This window comes from Nannobrachium achirus, assembly GCF_963921795.1.
Source record: "Nannobrachium achirus genome assembly, chromosome: 16".
Classification (NCBI taxonomy): Eukaryota; Metazoa; Chordata; class Actinopteri; order Myctophiformes; family Myctophidae; genus Nannobrachium; species Nannobrachium achirus.
In genome coordinates this window covers 32,444,494-32,469,086 of record NC_137823.1, presented here as the reverse complement: position 1 = coordinate 32,469,086, position 24,593 = coordinate 32,444,494, and the positions used below count along the sequence as shown (strand labels likewise).

Genomic DNA, 24,593 nt, shown 5'->3' with positions numbered 1-24,593 from the left:
GGTCCTAAAAGCCCCCGACTTCGGTAAGAATCTTCTACTCCACACCGACGCCTCGAACACGGGCCTCGGGGCCGTGCTCTCGCAAATCATTGACAACGAAGGGCATCCTGTCACTTTTATTAGCCGAAAGCTCTTAAAGCATGAACTTAATTATGCAACGATAGAGAAAGAAGCTCTTGCCATAAAATGGTCCATACACCATCTACGCTATTATCTGTGGGGGAGACGTTTTACACTGATAACGGACCACGCACCATTAAAGTGGATGGCTAGAAGTAAAGATACAAATAAGAGAATAACACGTTGGTTTCTGGAGTTGCAGGACTACAACTTCGAAGTGGAGCATAGGCCGGGGAAGGATATCCCCCATGCCGATGCATTGTCCCGGCTCTATGAGGAAGAGCAGCAAGTTTGCGGACCAGCAGCAAACTTAACGGGGGGGATGTGTGGTGGTTCGTTCAGACACCGCCCGCCAGGTAGGCCCCGCACGTCGGAGAAGCGCACCCTGGATGGGAGAGCGAGGCCCAGCAGAGCAACGCATGCTGTGGGCCAAGTCATTGAAGGGCGTTACCTGCCCGCACACATGCTTCATCAGGCACAAGCATATGCACCTGTGGGCTATTCCAAACACAGGGTGCATAAATAGAAGCCTCGCTCTCTCCGCCAGTCTGTGCTGGGACTCCGACAGGCGAACATGGGCAAACAGGCGGTAAGAAACCACCATACTTCTCCCTCCACCGCATATTTCTGTGTGAAGCGCATTATAGTAATGTCCTTTCTACTCATTACTTCTAGGCTGGACCGGGAGCGGACCGACACTGTGGAGTGTGTACCTTTCACTGAGGAGTGTGTACCTTTCACTGGAGAGTGAGTACTCGGGCGACCTATGGAGAAGGACTTGGAAAAGGACAAAGCAGCCTTACCAACCGGACCCCCAGGGAGCCACCACCCGTCCCGTTTTGTTGAGTAGATCTCACTTCCCTTTAAAACTTACCTTGTATCCGACAATTCTCTGGCCCTAGGTCCCTTAATCCCCGTGTTCGTTTTATTTAGAAGATAGAGAATTAGTCGGATTTAATTGAGAGCGGGCACCCTACTTTACCTGTCACCTGTAGAGAGAAATACTCACCTATTACCTGTGGGAAAGAGATACTTTACCTGTCACCTATGGAGAAGAATACTCACCTATTACCTGTGGGAAAGAGATACTTTACCTGTCACCTGTAGAGAGGAATACTCACCTATCACCTGTGGGAAAGAAAGTCTATGCTAGAGCCATACTCACCTGTTACCTGTGGGAAAGAAAGACTTTGCTAGAACCATACTCACCTATTACCTGTGGAAAGAAACCCCCCTAATTGACTCTTACCTACCCCTGGCCCCCCCGAAGAGGAGAGATGGCAGCCCCCGTCCGGGGAAGAACCTATGTTGACCTATTAATGATTATTTGAGTTATTCACATTTCTGTTGCATATTCATGCTACGTTGCATCATATTGCTGTTGTGAGTTAAGAACTGTTCAATAAATGCCCGAGTTGGCAACCCTGTTTACGCTCTCTTGTGTCTGGTTTGGGTTCAGTCACCACAATACGTATAGCAACATACATTGTCATTTTTTAATACATATTTTAAGTTTTTCAGAAAACTTTTAGAATCTGCCTCATGTCTAAATGGATTATAGGAGATTGAAAAAGTGGGAGTAACATTAACAGCAAGCCAAAATAACTATAGTTTGCACCCAAAACTTTGGTCTGTGTGCCCAAACGTAAAAGAGAACTTGGCTACAGCTGGTGCAACAGGCTGGACTTCTACAATGCCTACTCCGTGAAATATACCCCCCTTTAGGCCTACCACCTCCCTACCAGGAAACGCAATTGGGTCGAGCCCCCAGAATATAACAACCCCAACTCAAACCCAGGTGTCCCACATGGGAAGCCAAACATCGACCGCTAATCCAAACGGGAATCCTTTCCTTGGCCAAGGGGGGATATTAGGCTTCCAAGCACAGCCGAGTTTCGTATGGCTTTTGGAGATATGAGGTTTCTTTTTCCACCCAGCAGGGTGGCTCAACACACAAACACTCAGGAGGAACTTCCACTGGCCCCGGCATGCCCGTCTCACTGAGTTGCTGGGTGCGGTCTGCCAGGTGTGTGAAGAGGTGCCAGCTAGGGCCCACGTTCCAGAGCACCACATATGGGTTGTAAAAGCATGAAGAGCGGTGCAGGGTTGCTGGGCCCTCTGCTCCTCTCTCGGGCCTACCTCTGTGGACCCGGAGTAAACACTCTAACCCATTTAGGCCTAGAATTATTGAATGCTTTAACCAGTGAAAAAATAGCAGATATACAAGCTCACAGCGCGGCACCGAGTGCGGCGCTGCGAGCTTGTAGATCTGCTATTTTTGAAAAAGTCGTGAAAATGTGTGCAAATCTTTGAATATACGTGTTTTCAAAGCGAACGTTTGTAACTCAAATTTTGCTTCTGGGGGGTCCCTGGAACTACATATCATTTTGGGGGTCCTTCACATGAAAAGGTTTGAGAACCACTCACACAGTAGTCTCTCAAGAACAGACTAACTGAGCTCTCAGTTAAGTGAAAAGGACTTTTTCTTTGACGATGGCTGGCCAGATTGCTGACATATAGAAACATAGGGTTTTTCAAAAAATCTTAGACGGATTCAAAAGACACTTATAGAATCAGGTCAAAATTCTAATTTTCACGATTTTTCAAAAATAGCAGATCTACAAGCTCGCAGCGCCGCGCTGCGAGCTTGTATATCTGCTATTTTTCAATAGTTAAAGCATAAAATAATGATACACAACACTGTGTACCCGTTCTGAATGGGGTAATGAAACAGTAATTGGACCGTATTTCCGGTCTTGGCAGCGAGCTCGCAGGAGTTTCCCCCTGTCTATTTGTCTCAGACACGCACCTTGAACCCCGGCCAGTTGGTGTCAGCAGTTTTGATGTCCGAGCAATGTGTGTGTGAGCACGTACGTTCGTGCACATCACCATTTTGCTAATGTTTGTGCATGTGTTTTATACTGGCCATATGTTTGGTGCACTATAGGGGCATTCCTCCTGTCCTGTAGCAAACACAAAAGGGAGCTGAGACAGTTTTTCGGGCCGAATATCGGATTGAATTTCAGAGCGCGTGAATAAAAAAATCAACCTCACGTTATGTCAATCACGTTTGCACACTGCCGCCCGTTTCGTATTTATTTTCGGACCAGGGTTGATTTTTTCCGATTTTCGCAGCTGTCGCACTGAGTCCCTTGCTCTCTCTCTCTTTCCTCTCTCTCTCCCTGGCCTACGGCTTTCGGATTTCCAAAACGCAACGAAAACACGCAGTGCAGTGTGCAACCAGCTTTACCTAAACTTCTTTGCCCTTTTTTACTATAAAAAAAAAAAGATTAAATACTTCAAATAGACAGGTTATGAGCTTGTAGATCAGCTATCTATACTATAATTTTGCGAATGTCTGAGTGAGTGTCTGTCTGAAACAGCGTTTCTCCTCAGTGGCTGGAGCAATTGATCTGAAATCGCATCACCATTAGCATATGAACACACCTAACATAACTGTGAAGCCTGTTTGTCACTTTCACAAATCATATACTGTATATTAGCATTTCTATGGTGTATCTACTATCTATTCTGCATCTAGCATGAGGCACATCTATTCTGCATCTAGCATGAGGCAACATGTTTAACCAGCTCTCTCTCTGTGTGTGTGTGTGTGTGTGTGTGTGTGTGTGTGTGTGTGTGTGTGTGTGTGTGTGTGTGTGCGGGTGTGTGTGTGTGTGTGCAGGCAGGCGGGTGTGTGCGCAGGCGGGTGGGCGGGTGGGAGGGCGGGCTGGGGGGGGGGGGGGGGGGGTAGCCATTAAACGAAACGGGAATTTCTTACATTGATGCTCCTACATATTATCATGCAAGCACCAGTTAAAGTTACTTTCCATCCCTCATATACTGTATGCACAGTGCACATCCCATAACCCACACACTGCACATCATTTTGGAGCTCATATCTTTGAACGGGTAAGGGCTAGTTTAAAATAATACACAATGGTTTTCAAAATAGTAAAAAAGGGCAAAGAAATATAGGGATAGAGCTAGGACGGAAATAGAGCCCAGATTGTATTCAGCATCTGCTTTTGTGTGTGTGTGTGAATCAAATTTGCATTTGAATTTGAGGAACTGTATACTGTACTATACTGTAGTGTATATCCTGCCTGTGACTCAGCGATGTTATGCATAGTAATACTTCCATAACATTGTTACCATGAGTAACTGTTACTGTTGTTTTCATCTAGACCAGGGGTCTTCAACAGGGGGTCCAGGACCCCTAGGGGGTCCTCAGAGTTACTACAGGGGGTCCTCCAAATCTTTGTGTGATAGAAATGTTTTATATTTTTTTATATTAACCACTTGAAGTTGAACCAAAAATAGCAGATCTACAAGCTCACAACGCCTCGCGCTGCGAGGCGTTGTGAGCTTGTAGATCGGCTATTTTCTGCAAAGAGGTTTGGTGTAGAGGGGAAAAAGAGCAGACTAAGTACAGAGTGAAAGGTCAAGTTTATTAAGTATTGACGGTTCAAGTGGTTAAATGTCTGAAAACACAAATTGTCATGAATCCAAAATACACTGATTATTGCGCTGTCAAACAATGCAACTATATGGAATCTACGTTATGTGAAGGTTGTGGGGGTCCCTGCTTCATCTCTCTCTCAACTAAGGGGTCCATGGCCTGAAAACGTTGAAGACCCCTGATCTAGACAGCATGGCACAAGCTTTCCAGTCGTGAAATAAACACGTTGTTTGTCCATTTTGTTTTCTCAGAGAGATACGGAACGCAAAGAGTTTGACCTATATTGATCCAGAAGCCTTTAGGAGCCTCCCAAACCTCAAATACCTGTAAGTAACCGTTACAAAACACACAGTTGAAGAGAAAGCCGTTTTATTCTAAATATCGTCGTTGTCGGGCAGAAAACTTGTATCTCCAAGTTTCAAATGTGTGCGTTCTTTCGCAAAGTAAAGCCCTGCTTCATCATACAAGGCTGTCACATAAAGGTAGTGAAAACAGCCGATCTACAAGCACACAACGCCTCGCACCGCGAGGCGTTGTGTGCTTGTAGATCGGCTGTTTTCACTAGTTTAAATCATTTTTAAAATGATAAATGCAAAACGAACGGTTTTGGACATACAAGGTTTTCACCCGACAACGACGATATGCTCTTTTTTAGACTACACCCATCATGGCGTTGAAACCCCTCACACTGATGATACTTAAACCTAAGGACAGAGAAATGGGACTTTGCCCTTCAGAATGTTTAGCCCCAGACAGCAGATAATTGAACCATTATAATCTATTCCTCCTAGCAGCTCACGGTGCGTTTGCCAGTACTGGCAAGACTGAGTCAAGTTTCAGTTTCATGTTGTGGTACGCTCTGATTTCCTAAAGAGTTACATTAAACCACTTTTTTCCAGAGTTGTACTGTATCTTGTTCAAAAACATCAACTGTGCATTAATGTAGGATTTGCTACCTAGTGGAAAATGATGCTTTGCCGTTATCTCCATCCAGTTTATTAATCATTTTAGGAAATAGATAATGTCTACTTTGTACAGCCCGAAGTCACCTCCATTCTAATCTCTTGGAATAAGCACCAGCCAAGGATAGACCTAAGTAAGAGTGAGAGTGAAGTATAATCTTTGCAAACAGGAGTTGCGCAGAACTTTAGAAGTCGAATATGATTTATTTTTTCCAATGAAGTGTGAGTACAGATGTCAAAGCTATATTGCGCTGCCTCTGTGAGCTCCGCCGTGCTTGCGACACATAGTTTAGCAGTTCTCCTCTGTTTACTAAAACCAAGAGCAGAAGATATCATTAGTTTTGGGACGAAATCCAAGAAGCACACAGAACTCTTTGTCCATGATTCTTATCCCTGTTCCGTTCAGGGGGATTTTCAATACTGGCCTGAAAGTCTTCCCCGACCTCAGCAACATCCAGTCAAATGACATGAACTTCATATTGTAAGTTGCAGTTACTAACTTACTGCATTTGGTTTTATGTAACATTTTCACTATACTCTCTTTCTCTCTCTGTGTGTGTGTGTGTCTCTCTCTCTCTCTCAAACACACACACACACATGCGTGCGTGTGTGCATGTGTGCGTGTGTGCGTTAGGGCATTCACCAAATATCCGAATATTCGAATATCAAAGTCACTATTCAACGTTGTTCACCGAAGTCGAATATTCGCCTTTTTTAAATTGGTTTCTCTTTAAAAAATATATAGTTTATAAAGCTTGGCTAGATAGGAAGTCATAAGAATGAGCTGTTAGGTCGTGATCCCCAAAATAAACATATTTGAACTGGGGACCCCCACCCTGACAAGCACTTGTAGGAATTGTAGGTATTACATTTAATGTGACTCGGTTCCGCAGATAAATATTGTGAAAATAGCAGATCTACATGCTCATTTTCACAATGTTCGCCTCTTGCTTACATAATATTTGACAGTTTGGCCAGTCCTGTAGAATATTCGACTATTCGAATACTTTGAGGTCGAATAATTCGAATACTAAAAATCACTTTTCGTGAATGCCCTAGTGTGCGTCGCACGCACGCACGCACACACGCACGTCTATTTCTGTCTGTGCTACGGTATGTATATCTGAAAGGTGAACAGTCATGGAAACATTTTAAATAAAAAACACCCCCACCTTCACATCCAAAGTGGAAGTTGCTGATGATTTATTGCAGCACAATAAAAAGATGAAAAACAGGTTTAGCATTAGAGCTTCATTGGGTTCATTCATCATAGGTGTAGTAATTGGATAAAGCTCACATTTCTCAGGAGTGTGCAGACACTTTATCCTATGGATGTGAATCGTGAGGGTTAGGGTTAGATTATTTTTTGATCACTTGACGTGAGCTTGTAGGTTGGTTATGTTCATGTTCGACCCCAGAATAGAGACATTAGGCTTCATGTGGTTAATGTTCCTCTCCTTGCCACCAGTGGTGGGACAAGTACTCAGATTTGGTTTTAGCAAAAGTAGCAACACTACAATGAATGAACTGATACTGTTGTTATAATTAAAGGAGCTATAGTCAACTTTTTCTTGAAAAAGGACGCTAAAATAAAAATGTTTCGAAAATATATCAATCCATAGAAGTCAGTCTACTTTCATACTTTTACTCAAGTACATTTGAATTCTGGACATTTACTTGTAACGGAGTACGTCTACAGTGCAGTATTGATACTTTAACTTAAGTACAAAATGTGAGTACTTTCTCTACCACTGGAAATACTTAAAGCTATACTGTGTAAGTTGCTCAACTAGTGGTCAGTAGCGTCCGCGTCTTTCGGCCGTTTTTCGCCGCGGACCGGGCCTCACACCCCCGCGTCACCCCCGCGTCTGCCTCCACCTCGCCGAGATCTATCTTTAGAGGGGTCCCTGGTTCCTGTGCGTTCAGGCATTCCGGAGAAACTCTATACTCGGGTTTCACCCGAGTATAGATAGAGACACACGGGCGCCTACAAATATGGCCGCCCTATTGTGATAGCTAGCGACCCCACTTCAAGATGCGCTGTGATTGGCCGGCAGTGTATAACCCTCGCTGTGATTGGCCGGTAGTGTATGATGACGTAATCTTTCCGCGAAAACCGGACCCCGGTCAGGATCATAGAAAACATATAAAGAGAAGGCTTCAGAAGCTGATAATAACGGAGTGGGTGTTCTAAAACTTTAGCGATTTAAGAGTTGGGACAGGGGGGAAGACAACAGCCAGCCCCATGGCCTCCCCTAAGTAACAAGAAATCTTGTGAAATACAATGTTGTCAACCAATCATCAAGGAAGATGATACACGAAAGAAGAAGAAGAAGTTGGGACAATTTTAAGATTTGTTTTATAAAAAAAGTTACATGGTATAACTTTAAAGGAGTAGTTCACCACTTTTCAACCTGTCTTCATATAATAGGTCCTCACTAATGTTCATGATAAAATATCACATTTCTACTCAGTCCAAGTCTCCTAGGAGAGCTGTGGGAAGTTCAGAATCCATCGTCTTGTGACATCATCATCATTTTCCACAAAACATTTTTTATATTTCGATTTTTATTATCGCAAGAACAATGGCTTCCATTTTAAAATTGCAACTTTTCAGGAATAGAAAGCCTGCAGTTTCTATAAGCTGGATTGGCAATCGATGATGTCACAAGACGATGGGTTTCTGACCTGCCCAAAGCCCTCCTCTGAGAAAAAAAAAAACAATTTTTGAGTGAGGAGTCTGAGGACCAATTATATGAACATAGGTTGAAAAGTGTTGGAGTGCCCCTTTAAGTACAGTAGTTACTTTCCAGCACTAGACCAAAACGTCTGTGTTTGCAACACCGCTTCATTTCCTCCTCAATCCTCTGCTGTCTGTCATCTGTTGCCTTCCAGGGAAATTACTGATCACCCCTACATCACCCGCATCCCAGCCAACGCATTCCGTGGTATCACCAATGACGTGCTGACGGCGTAAGATACACACACACACACACACACACACACGCACGCATGTACACACACGCACGCACATGCACATGCATACACCATTCGTACACACAGGGATAAAAAACAATAAGGTAGTGTGCGCCCTTATGAATGAGTGTACATGCAAACACACATACCTGCACGTCCAAAAGCAAAGGTAGTACATGCACCATGCAAACTAATCACACACACACACACACACACACACACACACACACACACACACACACACACACACACACACACACACACACACACACACACACACACACACACACACACACAGCTACGGTTTCGTTGGCCCCATTCCCTCGGTTGTAAATATTTGCCAAGTAATGGGTCACCTTGGCCAAAGAGTCTTAGGACATAACATGGTTTACGGTTGGAAGGAATAATTTAATAAACAGAAAAATTACCTTAGAGAAACTATTGGGTTTATGACCGCGAAAATTGCACGGACGGTTAAATCCCCACCAGGCAATTGAGTGCAATAAGTGGCCCCCACTGAGAAGTGATTCTATTCTTAGTGCGGATTAAACGTTATAAAACAAGATGGGGTCTAAGAGAGCAGCATGACTTCATGTGGATCTGGGACTTCATGTGTCCAGTCTATGATGTCAGTATGATAATGATTCTCTAAATTTAATTTAATTAATTTCTAGGACCCCTTAGCTTTTTATGCATTAGGCCAAGGACCCATAACTCAGAGGGGCCTTTTACACCAGCAAAGAACCGGTTCTGGTTCTTTCTCCCGCCTATGAACTAGAGGTGAGCTTTTCCACCGAGAACCGGAGTTGGCTCCGAACCATAAAAGTTGGTTCGGAACTGGAACCACAAAACCCTTGGTTTTTGTGGTTCCAGAGCCAAATCCTTGGCTCTGGTTCAATCTGGTGGAAACGCAAGCCGCTTCGCAAGAACGAACCAAGGTTGCCCAAGAAAGTTGAACCGGCACTGGTTCTGGAACCAGTTCTTTGCCGGTGGAAAAGGCCCCACAGAGTACACAAATTGAACCAAAGGGTCCATTTGGTTCCATTAGCGCTCTCTCAGACTCAGACCCCGTAAATGATACGTAGCCTGCGAAGTTAGTTCAGGCAGGTATACTCGAGAGGGTACATTGCATTGCTGTTGTATAAGGACACTAATACACACTATTACTGTATGCCAGACCCTACGTCATTGGCAGTCAGCTGATCATTTGCCAACTACTTAAGCCCGCCCAGTCTGTCATTCTCCCTGCTGCTCTTGCCCGGACTGTTGCGCTTGTGTTTGCTTGCCCCCACCGCCTCCCCAGCAACACCAGTAGGCTCTGCTAATTCTGTTCCCCATGGGGGGGTTGTTTATATATCTATATCTCTCCCTGCTCATTATGGTTAATGATGTTCTTCTTCTGTGCTGCTTGCTGCTGAGCAGGGAGAAAATTTAGCAGAGCCAAACGCCAAATTAAAAGTGACATTCACACTTGTATACTCATTAATAATAAACATTGTTCAATATATCGTGAGTTAACTAAACTAGTGAACACAGCCGATCTACAAGCACACAACGCCTCGCACCGCGAGGCGTTGTGTGCTTGTAGATCTGCTGTTTTCACTACTTTTGTGCGATGGCCTTGTCTGATGAAACAGGGCTTTACTTCACGAAAAAAAACATATAAATTTGAAACTTGGAGATACGAGGTTTCTGGCCGACAGTGACGATATCTTTGACATAAGGTTTCAGCTTGATTCGACCACTGTTCATTCCTCGTTTAGAGGCATGTCTCTGTGAGAGGCTAGCTGGTTATGGTAAACAGTCAGACAGTTTTATCCATGACGCCACCAGATATACATAATCTGTGCCCAAATGTGGACAATCCGGGCCCAGTGACTTCCTTTATATAATATTCAAGTTAAATATTGTATGTTAGCAAAGTGGCAGTGCAAGAAATTGGCGTTTGATCGGTCCGGCGGTTTATGACATTAGCTCAGGACAGACAGACAGACAGACAGACACGCACGCACGCACGGACGCAAGCACGCACGCACGCACGCACGCACGCACGCACGCACGCACGCACGCACACACACACACACACACACACACACACACACACACACACACACACACACACACACACACACACACACACACACACACACACACACACACACAAGCGCGCACACACACACACGCACAGAGAACCACGGCGTAAAAATAAATTGCAACTGATGGGAAAACATATTTCATTTCTATAGATGGTTATCAGACATATAATACATTTGTTTTCCCCTAAGGAATGATTTTTTTTTTTTTTTATGAATGTAATGTACATGTGTCCCTGTTTGTTCCCAGGATGCTGTATGGGAATGGCTTCACAGAGATCCAACATCATGCTTTTAATGGCACCAAGCTGGACCAAGTGTATGTTTCATGTATTGTTTTGTTTTGTTATTAATGTTTTACAACAGGGGTCTTCAACGTTTTCAGGCCAAGGACCACTTAGTTGAGACACAGATGAAGCAGGGACCCCCACAAACCTTTTCATAGATTCCATATTGTTTCATTGTTTGACAGCACAATCATCAGTGTATTTTGGATTCCTGTTAATGTGTGTTTTCAAATATCTAACCACTTGAACTGTCAATAATTAATACACTTGACCTTTCACTCTGTACTTAGTCTACTCTTTTTCCCCTCTACACCAAACCACTTTGCCGAAAATAGCCGATCTACAAGCTCACAACGGCTCGCAGCGTTGTAGATCGGCTATTTTTGGCTAAAGTTATCAGAATATGGATGCTAGGATTCAAGTGGTTAATATAAAAAAGGGGAGTTTCTATCACACAAAGATTTGGAGGACCCCTATAGTAACTCTGAGGACACCCTAGGGGTCCCGGACCCCCTGTTGAAGACCCTTGTTTTACAATATGCAGTACCGTGTTAACAGAACCTATATCCTTTATAGAACTGAATTGAAAACTATTGGATACGATTGTACAGTAACACTTTCTGACAGAAAAACCCTACATGTTGATTAATCCAGACAAGGTGATAGCGCTATTTTTAAATGCATTTCGAAACTGTTTTGATGACTGTGTACAAAGCCAGTTCTTTTTTTTTTGAACAGTTATGAAGGATATCTTTCACTGTCTGGCATACAGAAAATCAGTCCATCTAGCATCGTGTTCTGTCATTCACCCCAACAATCAAGTTGTTTGGTATCTTGCCTGGATTAAACGGTTTCTGACATCTGGCATGCGTATCCCTTTCCGCAAAACCACACTACAAACCTAGTGGGATCACGGCTGGGTCACCGCTGGCCATCTCAAAGGTACTTAGCGTCGTCGTCGGGTGGAAACCTCGTATCTCCAAGTTTTACATTTGTGTGTTCTTTCGCAAAGTAAAGCCCTGCTTCATCGTACAAGGCCATCGCACAAAAGTAGTGAAAACAGCAGATCTACAAGCACACAATGCCTCGCACTAGTTTAAATCATTTTTAAATGATAAATGCAAAACAAACGGTTTTGGACATACACGTTTTTCTCCCGACAACGAAGTTATTTTATGCTTAACCCAGGATCTTCCATGAGGCTTGAGCTCCCATGGGAAAAACAAGTTTACAGAAGTGGTTATTAGTACTACAACTACATGGGCGATATTGGTTCATTCATGGCGATACGATACGATTCGATTCAATGACTTAAAATCGATATATATTAAATAACTATTTAGCAAAGAAATTAAACCTGTGTAAAACGTGTAAAAAATCTATTATTATGGTAAGTAAACGCTGTGATTATCTAGCAAATACATGGACATTATATTTCAACACATGGACAAACCGACCATGACATGAACACAGAGATTACACACATCTATAGACTAAGAGTAGCTATATGGAATGGAAAGGTAATTAGACACACTCTTTTTAATTTTCCCTTTTAAAATTGCCAAATACAAGGCACAGATACTTAGTTTCCATACAATCAGTTATTTGCATTGCAAAACGATTCGATACCGATTACTGCATTTTAAAACGATACGAAACGATACAAAGCCAAAACGTTACGATATTTTTGCTTTTGCAAACGATATAGCAGATCATTGCAAATTAAAATCGATTTTTCCATTCAGTTACTACATCGTCACGCCCCTAGTTGCGACACGTTGTGAGCTAGTAAGTGGTTAAACACAAAGAGAAAGCACATAATCGTTGCTTCTTCATCCATTTCTGTCACAATCGAGTCTTGTCACCTCCTCTGCGTCCCAATAGTCCCCCCGAACAGTCAGGATATGAGATATTAATGCTATTAAAGCTCTGCCACCCCCCCCTGCTCTTCTCTTTTACAACACCTCCTCCACATGGCCTTACGGGTCCTTACGGGGGCCTAATTAGGTCCATTGCTCAGTCACTTTAGTGTGTCTTACCACACGGGTGTTTGCGTTGGCGCCGGGGCACGCTCTGAGGGGAGAACTGATCCGCAGCGCACTCCGACCCAAGACTAACACTTCGCTCACAGGTCTGTTATCCTTATTGGATTTAAACCATTTAGACCGGGTAACACATTATTTAGTATTATTATTTTATGCTTTAACTATTGAAAAATAGCAGATATACAAGCTCGCAGCGCGGCACCGAGTGCCGCGCTGCGAGCTTGTAGATCTGCTATTTTTGAAAAATCGTGAACATTTTAATTTTGACCTGATTCTATAAGTGTCTTTTGAATCCTTCTAAGGTTTTTTTTTTTTTTTTTAAACCTGTTTCTATGTCAGCAATCTGGCTAGCCGTCTTCAAAGAAAAGGTCCTTTTCACTTAACTGGAGCTTGGTTAGTCTGTTCTTGAGAGACTACTATGTCAGTGGTTCTCAAACTTTTTCATGTGAAGGACCCCCAAAATGATATGTATTTGGCCCACGGACCCCCATCTCAAAATATTTAGTTCCAGGGACCACCCAGAAGCAAAAGACTTTCGCTTTAAAAAATACATATAGTCAAAGATTTGCACACATTTTCACGACTTTAAAAAAAATAGCAGATCTACAAGCTTGCAGCGCGGCACTCGGTGCCGCGCTGTGAGCTTGTATATCTGCTATTTTTCAATAGTTAAAGCAGTCAATAATTCTAGGCCTGAATTGATTAAGGGATTCTGGGGGATATGTAGTGAAGGTGCAGCGTGATTTAGAGGCACCCCCCCCCTGCCCGCCCGCACCCCACCTCCTACAAGTTATCTACCTTGAGTCAACAACGTGATTTTGCCGTATAGCGTATAGCTTCACCCCCAACCGTGAAAACGAGAGAAAATAAACACAGGAAGGCGTAGTGATGAGGCACGTGAAAATATTATTATTATTAGGCCGTGACTCCTGACTCGCGTTTGCTCGGCCCTGATTGAAATGTTCGAGTGTGACTTATCCCCCTTAATAAACTATACCACCACTTTGTGTGTTCCTGCCCAGGTACCTTCACAGGAACAGATATCTGACCAAAATGGATGACAAGGCGTTTGCCGGTGCCATCAGCGGGCCCATACTTCTGTAAGTGCTTTGACCAGCTTTGTACCTGTAGCCAGTGGTGGAAAGTACATTTACTTAAGTACTCTGCTTAAGTACACTTTTGAGGTATTTGTACTTTACTTGAGTATTTCCAGTTTTCAGTACTTTTACTTCTACTCCACTACATCTCGGATCCAAATATTCATGGGTTGCATTTGTAGTCCTAAACCGGCCATATTGAGGACCAACACAGGTGTTCAATTTGTCTGATTGGCATAGAACCAATGTTCTGCGTTAATCAAAACACCTGTGTTGGTCCTCAAAATGGCTGGTGTAGGACTACAAATGCAACCCGTGAATTGTACTTTTACTCCACTACAATTATTTGAAAACTTTAGTTACTAGTTACTTTACACATATCAATTATAATATGATAAAAAAAATACATGAATCACTTGTAGCCCTATGTTATACGTAGGAAATTTGAAAATAGCTGATCTGCTATTTTCAAACATTTTAGTACTTTTTCTTTTGGTACTTCAACTATATTTTGATGCCAATACTTTTGTACTTTTACTCGAGTAACATTTGAACACAGGCCTTTTACTTGTAAGGGTGCCCTCAGACCAAAATACCTACGAGAGTGGAATCCACGTTCCGCCAATGCATTTCAATGAGAAGGCGGCGGTTTCATGTCAGTGGAGGATATCTGCGCTCTGCGCAGACCTTGCGTTTATGCTGGAGCAAAGAAATTCTCCACGCAGATTCTGGTTTCCCCCCTCTGTCCAATCGGGTGAGTCGAAGGCGTAACATTCCGAGAATCAGGAAGGGACTGGGAGATGTTTTGTTTTGATCAAGAGTCTCATGCACCCAAACTCTTCTCTTTTTAGCTTGTTGCATCTCCCCTTCCAATAAAGCAAGGACGAGTACCCTTCGCCTGTCCATTATAGAGTTGACACGTAAAATATGATGAGGATCGCTACGCTAGTGTAACAGGCTACAGGGAGGGAGGGCGGTGCGGGAAGTATGAGTGACAGGGGCGTCACTGGCTTTGGGACGGAATATGCTCTCTGCGTTTTTTGCCAGCTGCGCACCAGAAGAGTTTATCCACTGCCGACCATATTTTGGTCTGAGGGCACCCTAACAGAGTACTTCTACATTGCAGTATTGATACTTTTACTTAAGTAAAACATTTGAGTACTTTTTCCACCTCTGCCTGTAGCACACAGAATGGCGTTGTCTTTGTTGATTAGGTGTTGGTAATGGGAACGTGTCGTCATTTTGACATAACATCTGTTCGACGTCCACGGGTGAATGTTAACCTGGTGAAATGCTAACCTGCCGACGCTGGTGAATGCTAACCTGGTGAATGTTAACAACTATGCCTAAACTAAACCTAACCCTATAACCTAACCCTAACCCTTAGTCGAAATGATGGGACGTCGAAATAGCGAGATTTCACCGTCGGTAATTACAGTTCAATTATACAAAACTAATTGTGAAAAGATTTTACACAGCTGTCGGGTGGAAACCTTGTATGTCCAAAAGCTGTTTGTTTTGTATTTATCTTTTTTTAAATGATTTAAACTAGTGAAAACAGCCAATCTACAAGCACACACCGCCTCGCACCGCAAGGCGTTGTGTGCTTGTAGATCTGCTGTTTACACTACTTTTGTGCGATGGCCTTGTCTGATGAAGCAGGGCTTTACTTAGCGAAAAAAAACGTACAAATTTGAAACTTGGAGATACGAGGTTTCTGCCAGACAGTGACGATATGTGAATGGCTATAGTTCTATAGTTTACGAAATTAGATAATTACACAGATATAAAGGATTAACAATAGAATAAAAGAACATAGTGTCCAGCGTACATCTTAATCTTAATTAAAGACATTGGTTTAAAGGCCTGTTTAAAGGGCACAATTAAGGACCATTCTGGACATTTTCTATGTTATCACTATTATAATGATATTAATGCACATGGGGGGGGAAAATTAGGCTACAATGAATTTCTCTTTTCTAATTTATAGCTCTTTCATAATTCATTATTCAACCATTTCCCCCGTTTCTCACCCAGAGACTGCGGTGAAGGAGAAGAATGTCTGGAGAAATGTGATAGCACATCATCAAAGAGACACAAATCGCTCCTCCACAGCTGCGTCGTTAGCCGCGGGAAATCAGAACCGCATTGTGTGCGAATGAGAGAGGGAAAAGGGTGGGGGGGCGGGGGGGGGGGGGGGGGGGGGGGGGGAGAGTACATTTACTCAAGTACTGTACTTAAGTATCATTCCATGCAGTATTTCCCTTTTTTATACTTTAAACTACTACTCCACTATATCTCAGAGGCAAATAATGTACTGCTTACTCCTCTACATCAGGGGTTCCCAAACTTTTTTTGTCTCAGGGCACCCCATGAATATTTATTTTAATCTGAGGCACCCCTACAATATAATTTTCACTCCCAGCACCTTATATTTATAGCATATCGTCGTTGTCGGGTGGAAACCTTGTATGTCCAAAACAGTTAATTTTGTATTATCATCCATAAAATGTACTAAACTAGTGAAAACAGCAGATCTACGGCGTTGTGTGCTTGTAGATCGGCTGTTTTCACTAGTTTTGTGCAACAGTCTTGTATGATGAAGCAGGGCTTTGCTTTACCAAAAGGCGTACACATTTGAAACTTGGAGATACGAGGTTTCTGCCTGACAGTGACGATATTTTAGTTATTATGTTGCGAGGAAAATGTTGAGATAATAGCCAATTTGGTTAGAACTGACTGAAAATAACTTTGTACTTCAAGTTAAAAATGATACTAAATATTTGTGCAAGTGTCCAAATAAATTCCAAATATTATCAAATTATCTCGCGGCACCCCTGGACTGACGTCACAGCACCCCAGGGTGCCCCGTCACCCACTTTGAAAACCCCTGCTCTACATTATTATTTAGTGTGACTTTATTCAATCTTCCATCATCTCCTAAGTATTTTTTTTTTTGCCACGCTACTCCTCTATTTAATCCTTAATCGGCTATTTCTTTTTTAAAGCCTGACAAATGTACAAAAAATTATTGCGGTAGGCCTATTCGCTACTTTTACTTAAGTAAAGTGCTCCTTCTTCCTCCGCTGGTTTTCTCTTTAATGCTTCAGTCTTCTCTCCTCAAAGGGTTTGTAACGCCGAATATCCCTGTTTACGAGGTGTTTGGTTGCCAGAGTCTTGAACCGCAGTTATCTGCTCTTCTTGCGGTTCAGGCAGTGTGAGTGTCTGGTGAGGTAAACGCGGTCCTTGTGCGGTTCTCCTTTTCCACAGGGGAACATGTTCTGGGTGAGGTCACCTCACATGAGGTCATGGGCCAAACATCTGGGAATGACAAAATCAGACCGGCAGTCATAGCTGTCTGTGCTCGCGCTGTGTGTGTGTGTGTGTGTGTGTGTGTGTGTGCGTGCACACATAGACATCAAAGGGGGCTTGAGCCCCTGCCCTTTTATCCGTCTGTAAAAAGTGCCATCTCCAGACCATGGATGCAGTTTTTACAATGGTGAAAGAAATGCAAATGCCCCTCTTTCCATGCCATACCTGCAGGCAGCATTCAAGAGAATAGCCTTGTCCAAACTCTCCTGAACTTGAATGCAGCGTCTTATGTTGAAAGAATTGCCCTCTCTGTGTAGAAATGCATGCCGTTACGCCACCTCTCCAGTATTGCCTTTTTCATCCTTAGTTTAGTGTGGTATCAAGTACCGAAAATAGCCGACCTCCAAGCTCACAACGTGTCGCGCTACAACGTGGTTTGAGCTATTTTAAAATTTGTCACCAAAAGGCCTCTTAGAAATTTCCCTGCCTCTCAAACATTCTGTGCACGTCCCTGTGTGTGTGTGTGTGTGTGTGTGTGTGTGTGTGTGTGTGTGTGTGTGTGTGTGTGTGTGTGTGTGTGTGTGTGTGTGTGTGTGTGTGTGTGTGTGTGTGCGTGCGCGTGCGTGTGCGTGTGCGTGTTTTCGGTCCGCAACCTTACACAACAGTCCCATATGAGCGGAGAGGAGCGCAAAGGACAAGACCGTTGGGAGAGCAAATGCGAACAGAAAAATAAACACAACAACGGACTCGCCACGTAACCAAAATAGTGTGATTAAGAAATTGCCGGGCTCTCCCCATTTTCTTTTTACTATTTTAATTACATTATTTAGCTAACACGATGACTCTAGAGATACAAACGAAATACGAACTTATGAGGAAGTTGAAGAGCATTCGTCCTCTATCTGACCTCTTGTAGGTGGCGTGAGTGCGTTAGTTTGTGCCTGTGTGTGCATGCACGCGTTAGGGATGGGACGATAACCGATATTATCGTTTATCGTGATAAAAAAAAAAAACACTCACGGTAATCGTATCGTGGAGATTTAATGTATCGTGATATCGTCCTCCGTCATGCACTGGGATCAATTCACCTTTTATTTGCCGAGCTGCATATCCGGTACCATTTAAACCCTCTATTGGTAAAAGGTACTTATATACTCGATACAGTCTTTTTTTCACTTTCTATCAAATGTCTTTGACAAAAAATAGCCGATCTACAAGCTATATATATCGTCGCTTTGCGACGCGTTGTGAGCTTGTAGATCAGCTATTTTTTTGGCACATGTTCCCCCCCAAGTTATAGTTCCCCCCAGATTTTGATTATCGCCATAATATCGTAAATCGCGATTTCTTTCGCAAACAATAATCGTAATGTAAGATTTTCATATCATCCCATCCCTAGCATGTGTGTGTGCGTGCGTGGCACACCATACAGCTAGTATAATACAATCAGACTGTGTTGTTGGGGAGACGCTGGCCCCTGCCGCATGTGTCCGTCCCAGTGAGCTTGAGCTGTCTTTGGCAATGGCGCTCGAGCACAAGAAAAGAAATACCGTGTGTAATTGCTTAAAGATGACAACGGATCGGAGGGTCTGTACAGAAACAGATGGAAGGGGGGGTGGCCACGTGGTCGGGTCCAGGCTTCCTGGACAGCGCGTGTCTTAACCTGCTGCAGAGACGCTGCCGCACGTCTGTGACTCAAAATTTGAGTCGCAAATGTTTGCTTAAAAAAAACATATATTCAAAGATTTGTACACATTTTCAAGATTTTTCAAAAATAGCAGAACTACAAGCTTGAGTGCCGTGCTGTGAGCTTGTATATCTGCTATTTTTCAATAGCTAAAGTATAAAATAATTAAGGCCCCTCCACCTTGGGCCCTAGTAACCCACTTTTCCCCCCCTTGTGACGCACTTCTGTGGTACAAAATGCAGCGGGAGCCAACCGCACATGTTTCTCCTGAACTTTTAGTCAGGTGCATCTGTAATGTGAAACGCCATGAATAAATAAATGATGACAGCTATGGGTTAACCACTTTCAACCTGGCATCCCTGAATGCGCTGCTGTGAAACTTCTTCCAATTTACACGTCGTGATTGCTGATAGACTGAAATGTTGTTTCGGCAATAAAAAAAGGTTCTTTAAGTGAAGACAGTGTGTGCCTGCGCGGGACCTTTTCGCACAACAAAGTATAAAGGGCTTAAAGGTGATATTTGTTTAACCCATTTAGGTACGCATATCTGTGTCACCACCACTTTAACCATTATTTCATGCTTTAACTGTTAAAAAATAGCAGATATACAAGCTCACAGCATGGCACCGAGTGCCGCGCTGCAAGCTTGTGAATCTGTTATTTTTGAAAAATCTTCAAAATGTGTGCAAATCTTTGAATGTATATATATTTTTTTTAAAGCAGACATTTGTAACGCGAATCCTTCTTTCTCTTTTTTTGTTTGAGAACCTCTGACAGAGAAACAGGTTTTTCAGAAAACTGTTAGGATCTAGAAGACCTTTTTCAGGCCTAATGGTTAAAATAATTGTTAAATAGCTCTATATTCCCATAGTAATCATTGTGGGCTCGCCTATAAGGCGAGCACACTCTAGATATTGTCATTATTTATTTATCTATCAACCAGAGCATATCAAGTTCTCCTCAATACTTTGTCCGCTTTCAACTCCTACATACTTAGTGAGAAAATGAAAATAAAAACATCAATGTGTTCAGTTTACAGTGGCGAAGTGTGCTATTTTTTATAGCAATCGGCCAAATGGTGGCGCTGTAGGAAGCCTTCGAAAGTGCGAACTTTGAACAAGTATAGCTCATGCTGTGTTTTAGGTACAGCCATGAAACCTGTATACACGTATGCGTCTCCTCATGCCGAACAACTTTTACGCTCTGACTTTTGACCTCTGACCTTTAGATCCCCCAGAATTTTGAATTATATGAAAAACAGTAAAAATCTATCTCCTCCTGGGATTTTTGCATAACGCGCACAAAACTTTTTTCACATGAACTTTGGACCAATACGGTCAAACTGTCTGGTCGGATTTCTTTTAAAGTGAAATATAATTTTTTAATAATTCAATCAATATTGCGGTTTTATGCAAATTATTCTTCGGCCTCTAAATCATACATGCAAAGTTACACGTTCATGGCATTTGGCAAAGATGTGGAGGGTTAGTCAAAGTATCACTGAAACCAATTTTATTCCAATCGGCCAAAGGGGGGCGCTATACGAAGCGTTTGAAAATTCAAACTTCAAACGGGCATAAGTCATGACTCGTTTCGTTTGAAGACATGCAACTTGTTACACGCGTGCTTTGACTCAAGCGGAAGACATCTGTGTCGTTGTTAAGTAAGCTCCGCCCTTCGATTTTTCGCCATTTTGAGCAGTTTGTAAAACGCGTAAACCCGCTTTTATTCTGGAATTTTCGCTCCGCGTGCACAAAACTTTTTTTACGTTAACTTTGGACCGATATCTAAAGATCTGTCAGATCGGATTTCTTTAAAATTGAAACATGCTTTTTTAAATAAATTCAATGAATATTGCAGTTTTATGCAAATTATTCTTCTGCCTCTAAATCATACATGCAAAGTAACATGTTCATGGCATTTGGCAAAGATGTAGAGTGTTAGTCCAATCATCATATCACTAAAACCAATCTTACCCCAATTGGCCAAAGGGGGGCGCTATATCATTTTGAGCAGTTTGTGAAACGCTTAAACCCGTTAGGATTTTTTTTTGCAATTTGCATGAAACATTCTACACACAATCTAAGGACCTTTATCTAATATGCCTATGAAGTGCACACACACACACACACACACAAAAAAAATAATAATAATGAATATAGCTGCAAGCAGCGATAAAGTGGCCAAAGCCAAAAACACCTCAAATCATGAACACAGCCTGCAATGTGCGTGAAATCTTGCAAGCACATTCCCAATAGGTCAAGGAACAGATACCACCCTTCTTACATTGGCCTGTTATAGCGCCACCAGCGGGTCAACTTTTGCACAACACATTTTTGGAACAAAATGGACCAATCTTTGACGTCAGTAACGTCAAAGAGAGCACTGCCTGCGATCTTGACATTTTGTACTTTTATAGCCATTGTTTTCTGGCTTGAAGCGAGCCCACAATTGTTTCGAAGGAACAATATTTTTCTAGTTGCTATATAGAGTGGTATGTAACCAGGGGTCACCCCATCTCTCCAGCTCTAGTATATCGCCGGTGTCGGGTGGAAACATTGTATGTCCAAAACCGTTCATTTTGTTTTATCATTTAAAAAATGAACTAAACTGGGGCGCCTGGTGGTCTAGTGGACCAGGCGCATACCATATAGGCATTGCCATTTCGGCATTAATGCCTGTCGGCGTCGCCGGTTCGATTCCCGATCCGGGCGACCTTTGCCGCGTGTCACTCCCTGTCTCTCCCCCATTTCCTGTCAGTCTACTGTCCTATCCAATAAAGGCAAAAAGCCCAAAAACAAATCTTTAAAAAAAAAAAAAAAAAAAAAAAATGAACTAAACTAGTGAAAACAGCCGATCTACAAGCACACAACGCCTCGCACCGATTGTAGATAATCTGTTTTCACTACTTTTGTAAGACTGCCTTGTATGGTGAAGCAGGGCTTTACTTTAGGAAAAAAAAAACATACATATTTGAAACTTGGAGATACGAGGTTTCTGCCCAACAGTGACGATATACACATTTTCAGGTTGTGATACCAATTTAATTCAGTCAGGAGAAAGAACTCGTACAGGACACAGGATAAACAGATGGAACTGGAAGTGATGAAACAATGAATGAGCAGACAAATTGGAAATGGAACACCATCAAATTGAAGCTGTTAAATGGGTTCTCTCTTCTGACTGAATGACATTGGTGTCCCCTCTGAAAATGTATTTTCTGTTTAAAAGAGCGGGAGAGACGGCGAGACCTCTTTAACCGAATAAACAACAAGCAATGATTACTATCAGAATAGGATAATAGAGCTTTTTAACTTTTTAACAAAACACTTTTTTTTTATCATCAAAAAGTATCTCTTACAGCAGTGGTTCTCAACATGTGGGTCGGAACCCCCAGGGGGTCGCCAAATTATTTTTGGGGCGTCCCCAGATGATTAACTCAATGTGCAACATTGTTTTCTCACTCAACAGCAAACAACCCAACATAAAGTTTAAGTGCATAGAGGGTATATTCACATTTCTAAAGTGACAATTGAAGGACTTTTTAATACCTCTAAAATGACAAATTAAACATTGGCCAAATTGTCAAATATTAGAGACAGAAATCGTGAAAATTGCGAGGCGTTGTGAGCATGTAGATCTGCTATTTTCACAATAGAACCGTGTTATACAAAATGTAATTCCTCAACTCTTAGTGCTCGTCAGGGAGGGGGGGGGGGGTCCCCAGTTAAAATATGATTACTTTGAGGGTCACGGCCTGAAAAGGTTGAGAACCACTGGTCTAAATCACCCTCTCTCTCTAAGTTATCCCTTCTCTCTATCTCTCTCTCTCTCTCTCTCTCTCTCTCTCTCTCTCTCTCTCTCTCTCTCTCTCTCTCTCTCTCTCTCTCTCTCAGAGACGTGTCCCTGACAGGGATCAGCTCCCTGCCGACGGCAGGCATGGAGTCTCTGCGGGAGCTGATGGCTCGCAGCGCCTGGGCCCTCAAGAAGCTGCCCCCCATCAAGACCTTCAAGCAGCTCATCGTGGCTGACCTCACCTACCCCAGCCACTGCTGTGCCTTCAAGAACCTCAAGAAGAAGCGCGGGTGAGCATCATCACTCCTGGCCAGAAGCGTTTTAGTTTCGTTAACCCATTTAAGCCGCAACGCAAATCTTTGTCACTTTAGATTTGAACCACTTTAACCATTATTTTATGGCTTTAACTAATAATAAATAGCTGATATACAAGAGAGCTCGTAGAGCTGCTATTTTTGAAAAATGGTTAAAGAAATGCAAATGCCCTCTTTCCATGCCATACCTGAAGGCAGCATTCAAGAGAATTGCCTTGTCCAAACTCTCCTGAACTTGAATGCAGCATCTTATGTTGAAAGAATTGCCCTCTCTGTGTAGAAATCCATGCCGTTATGCCACCTCTCCAGTATTGCCTTTTTTTGAAAAATCTTGAACGTTTTGTGCAAGTCTTTGAATATTTTTGACCCGACTCTATAAATGTCATCTAAATCCTTCTTCTAAATCAGTGATTCTCAAACTTTTTCATGTCAAGGACCCCCCAAAATTACATGCATTTGGCCATGGACCCCTGATCTCAAAATATGTTGCTCCAGGGACCACCCAGAAGCAAATATTTGAGTTATAAATTATATAAAAAAAGACAAAAGATATAATTTCAAAGACTTCTACAAGCTCGCAGCTGTGAGCTCGTATATCTGCTATTTTTCAATAGTTATAGCATTAAATAATTCTAGGCCTGCTACGGTCCATGAAACCCACTCCTAAAAAACAAAGCTGGTACATCTTCGTCTCTAATTTATATTCTGCACCGGTGCTGGGAAAAGTACGAGAAAACTTTATCGGCTGAGGAAACACGGCTGTGGTCAGACTGCAGAGCAGTTAATTTGCGGTTTGTAAACATGCCGCATAAATAGTAAATAGCATTCGGCGAAATTCGCTCGTAGTCTGTGCATTTCATATGATTAATGCATAATGCGCCGGTGAATAGCGCAGCTGCACTTATATGGTGTGGACCTTGGCGAGGATTAAATCAACTCGCTGACGCGTTTACCTATAACTTCTTACCAGGCTGCCATAATTACTGTCACTCAAGGCTGTTATTGTAGGAAGAGGGCCGTGCCAGACTCATAATGGCTCTCTCAAAACAGGAATCATTTTACTTTAGCTGGATATATAAATAATTTGATTGCACCCTGGGTGCTCAGGAGGGCATGCATGTGTTGCAGACCAAGTCTATGTTGGAGTTCTATTTTTCCATTAACGTGTCTAATTTGGTTGCATGCTGTATTCATATTATACCAGTGGTCCGGGGACCACCAGTGGTCCTTGAGGGGGTTCCAGGTGGTCCCCAGCTAAATGATGGAGAGTTGATAACCAAATGGACCCTTATATAGGTCTGTAACTCTTGAGAGTGTAGAATGAAATGAAACAAAATGGTTTCATTTTACGCTCTCAAGAGTTAAATTACTGGTATCTGCATTGCTTAGTTAATATACGTGGAAGAATTGTTGTTTTGGTCAACGTGTGCCTGTTATCTCTCC

General features: G+C 42.7%; 1 protein-coding gene across 1 annotated transcript in view; it reads left to right on the top strand.

The window, feature by feature from the left end:
• Positions 1 to 24,593, top strand: part of tshr (thyroid stimulating hormone receptor) — a gene marked incomplete at both ends in the record, with an annotated part of 65,203 nt that overhangs the window by 26,687 nt on the left and 13,923 nt on the right. Inside the window, 6 exons of the mRNA XM_080744866.1 lie at positions 4,834 to 4,908; positions 5,951 to 6,025; positions 8,440 to 8,517; positions 10,864 to 10,932; positions 13,968 to 14,045; positions 22,938 to 23,126. Coding sequence (XP_080600992.1) covers positions 4,834 to 4,908; positions 5,951 to 6,025; positions 8,440 to 8,517; positions 10,864 to 10,932; positions 13,968 to 14,045; positions 22,938 to 23,126 — 564 coding nt within the window. The remainder of the gene's footprint in view (positions 1 to 4,833; positions 4,909 to 5,950; positions 6,026 to 8,439; positions 8,518 to 10,863; positions 10,933 to 13,967; positions 14,046 to 22,937; positions 23,127 to 24,593) is intronic.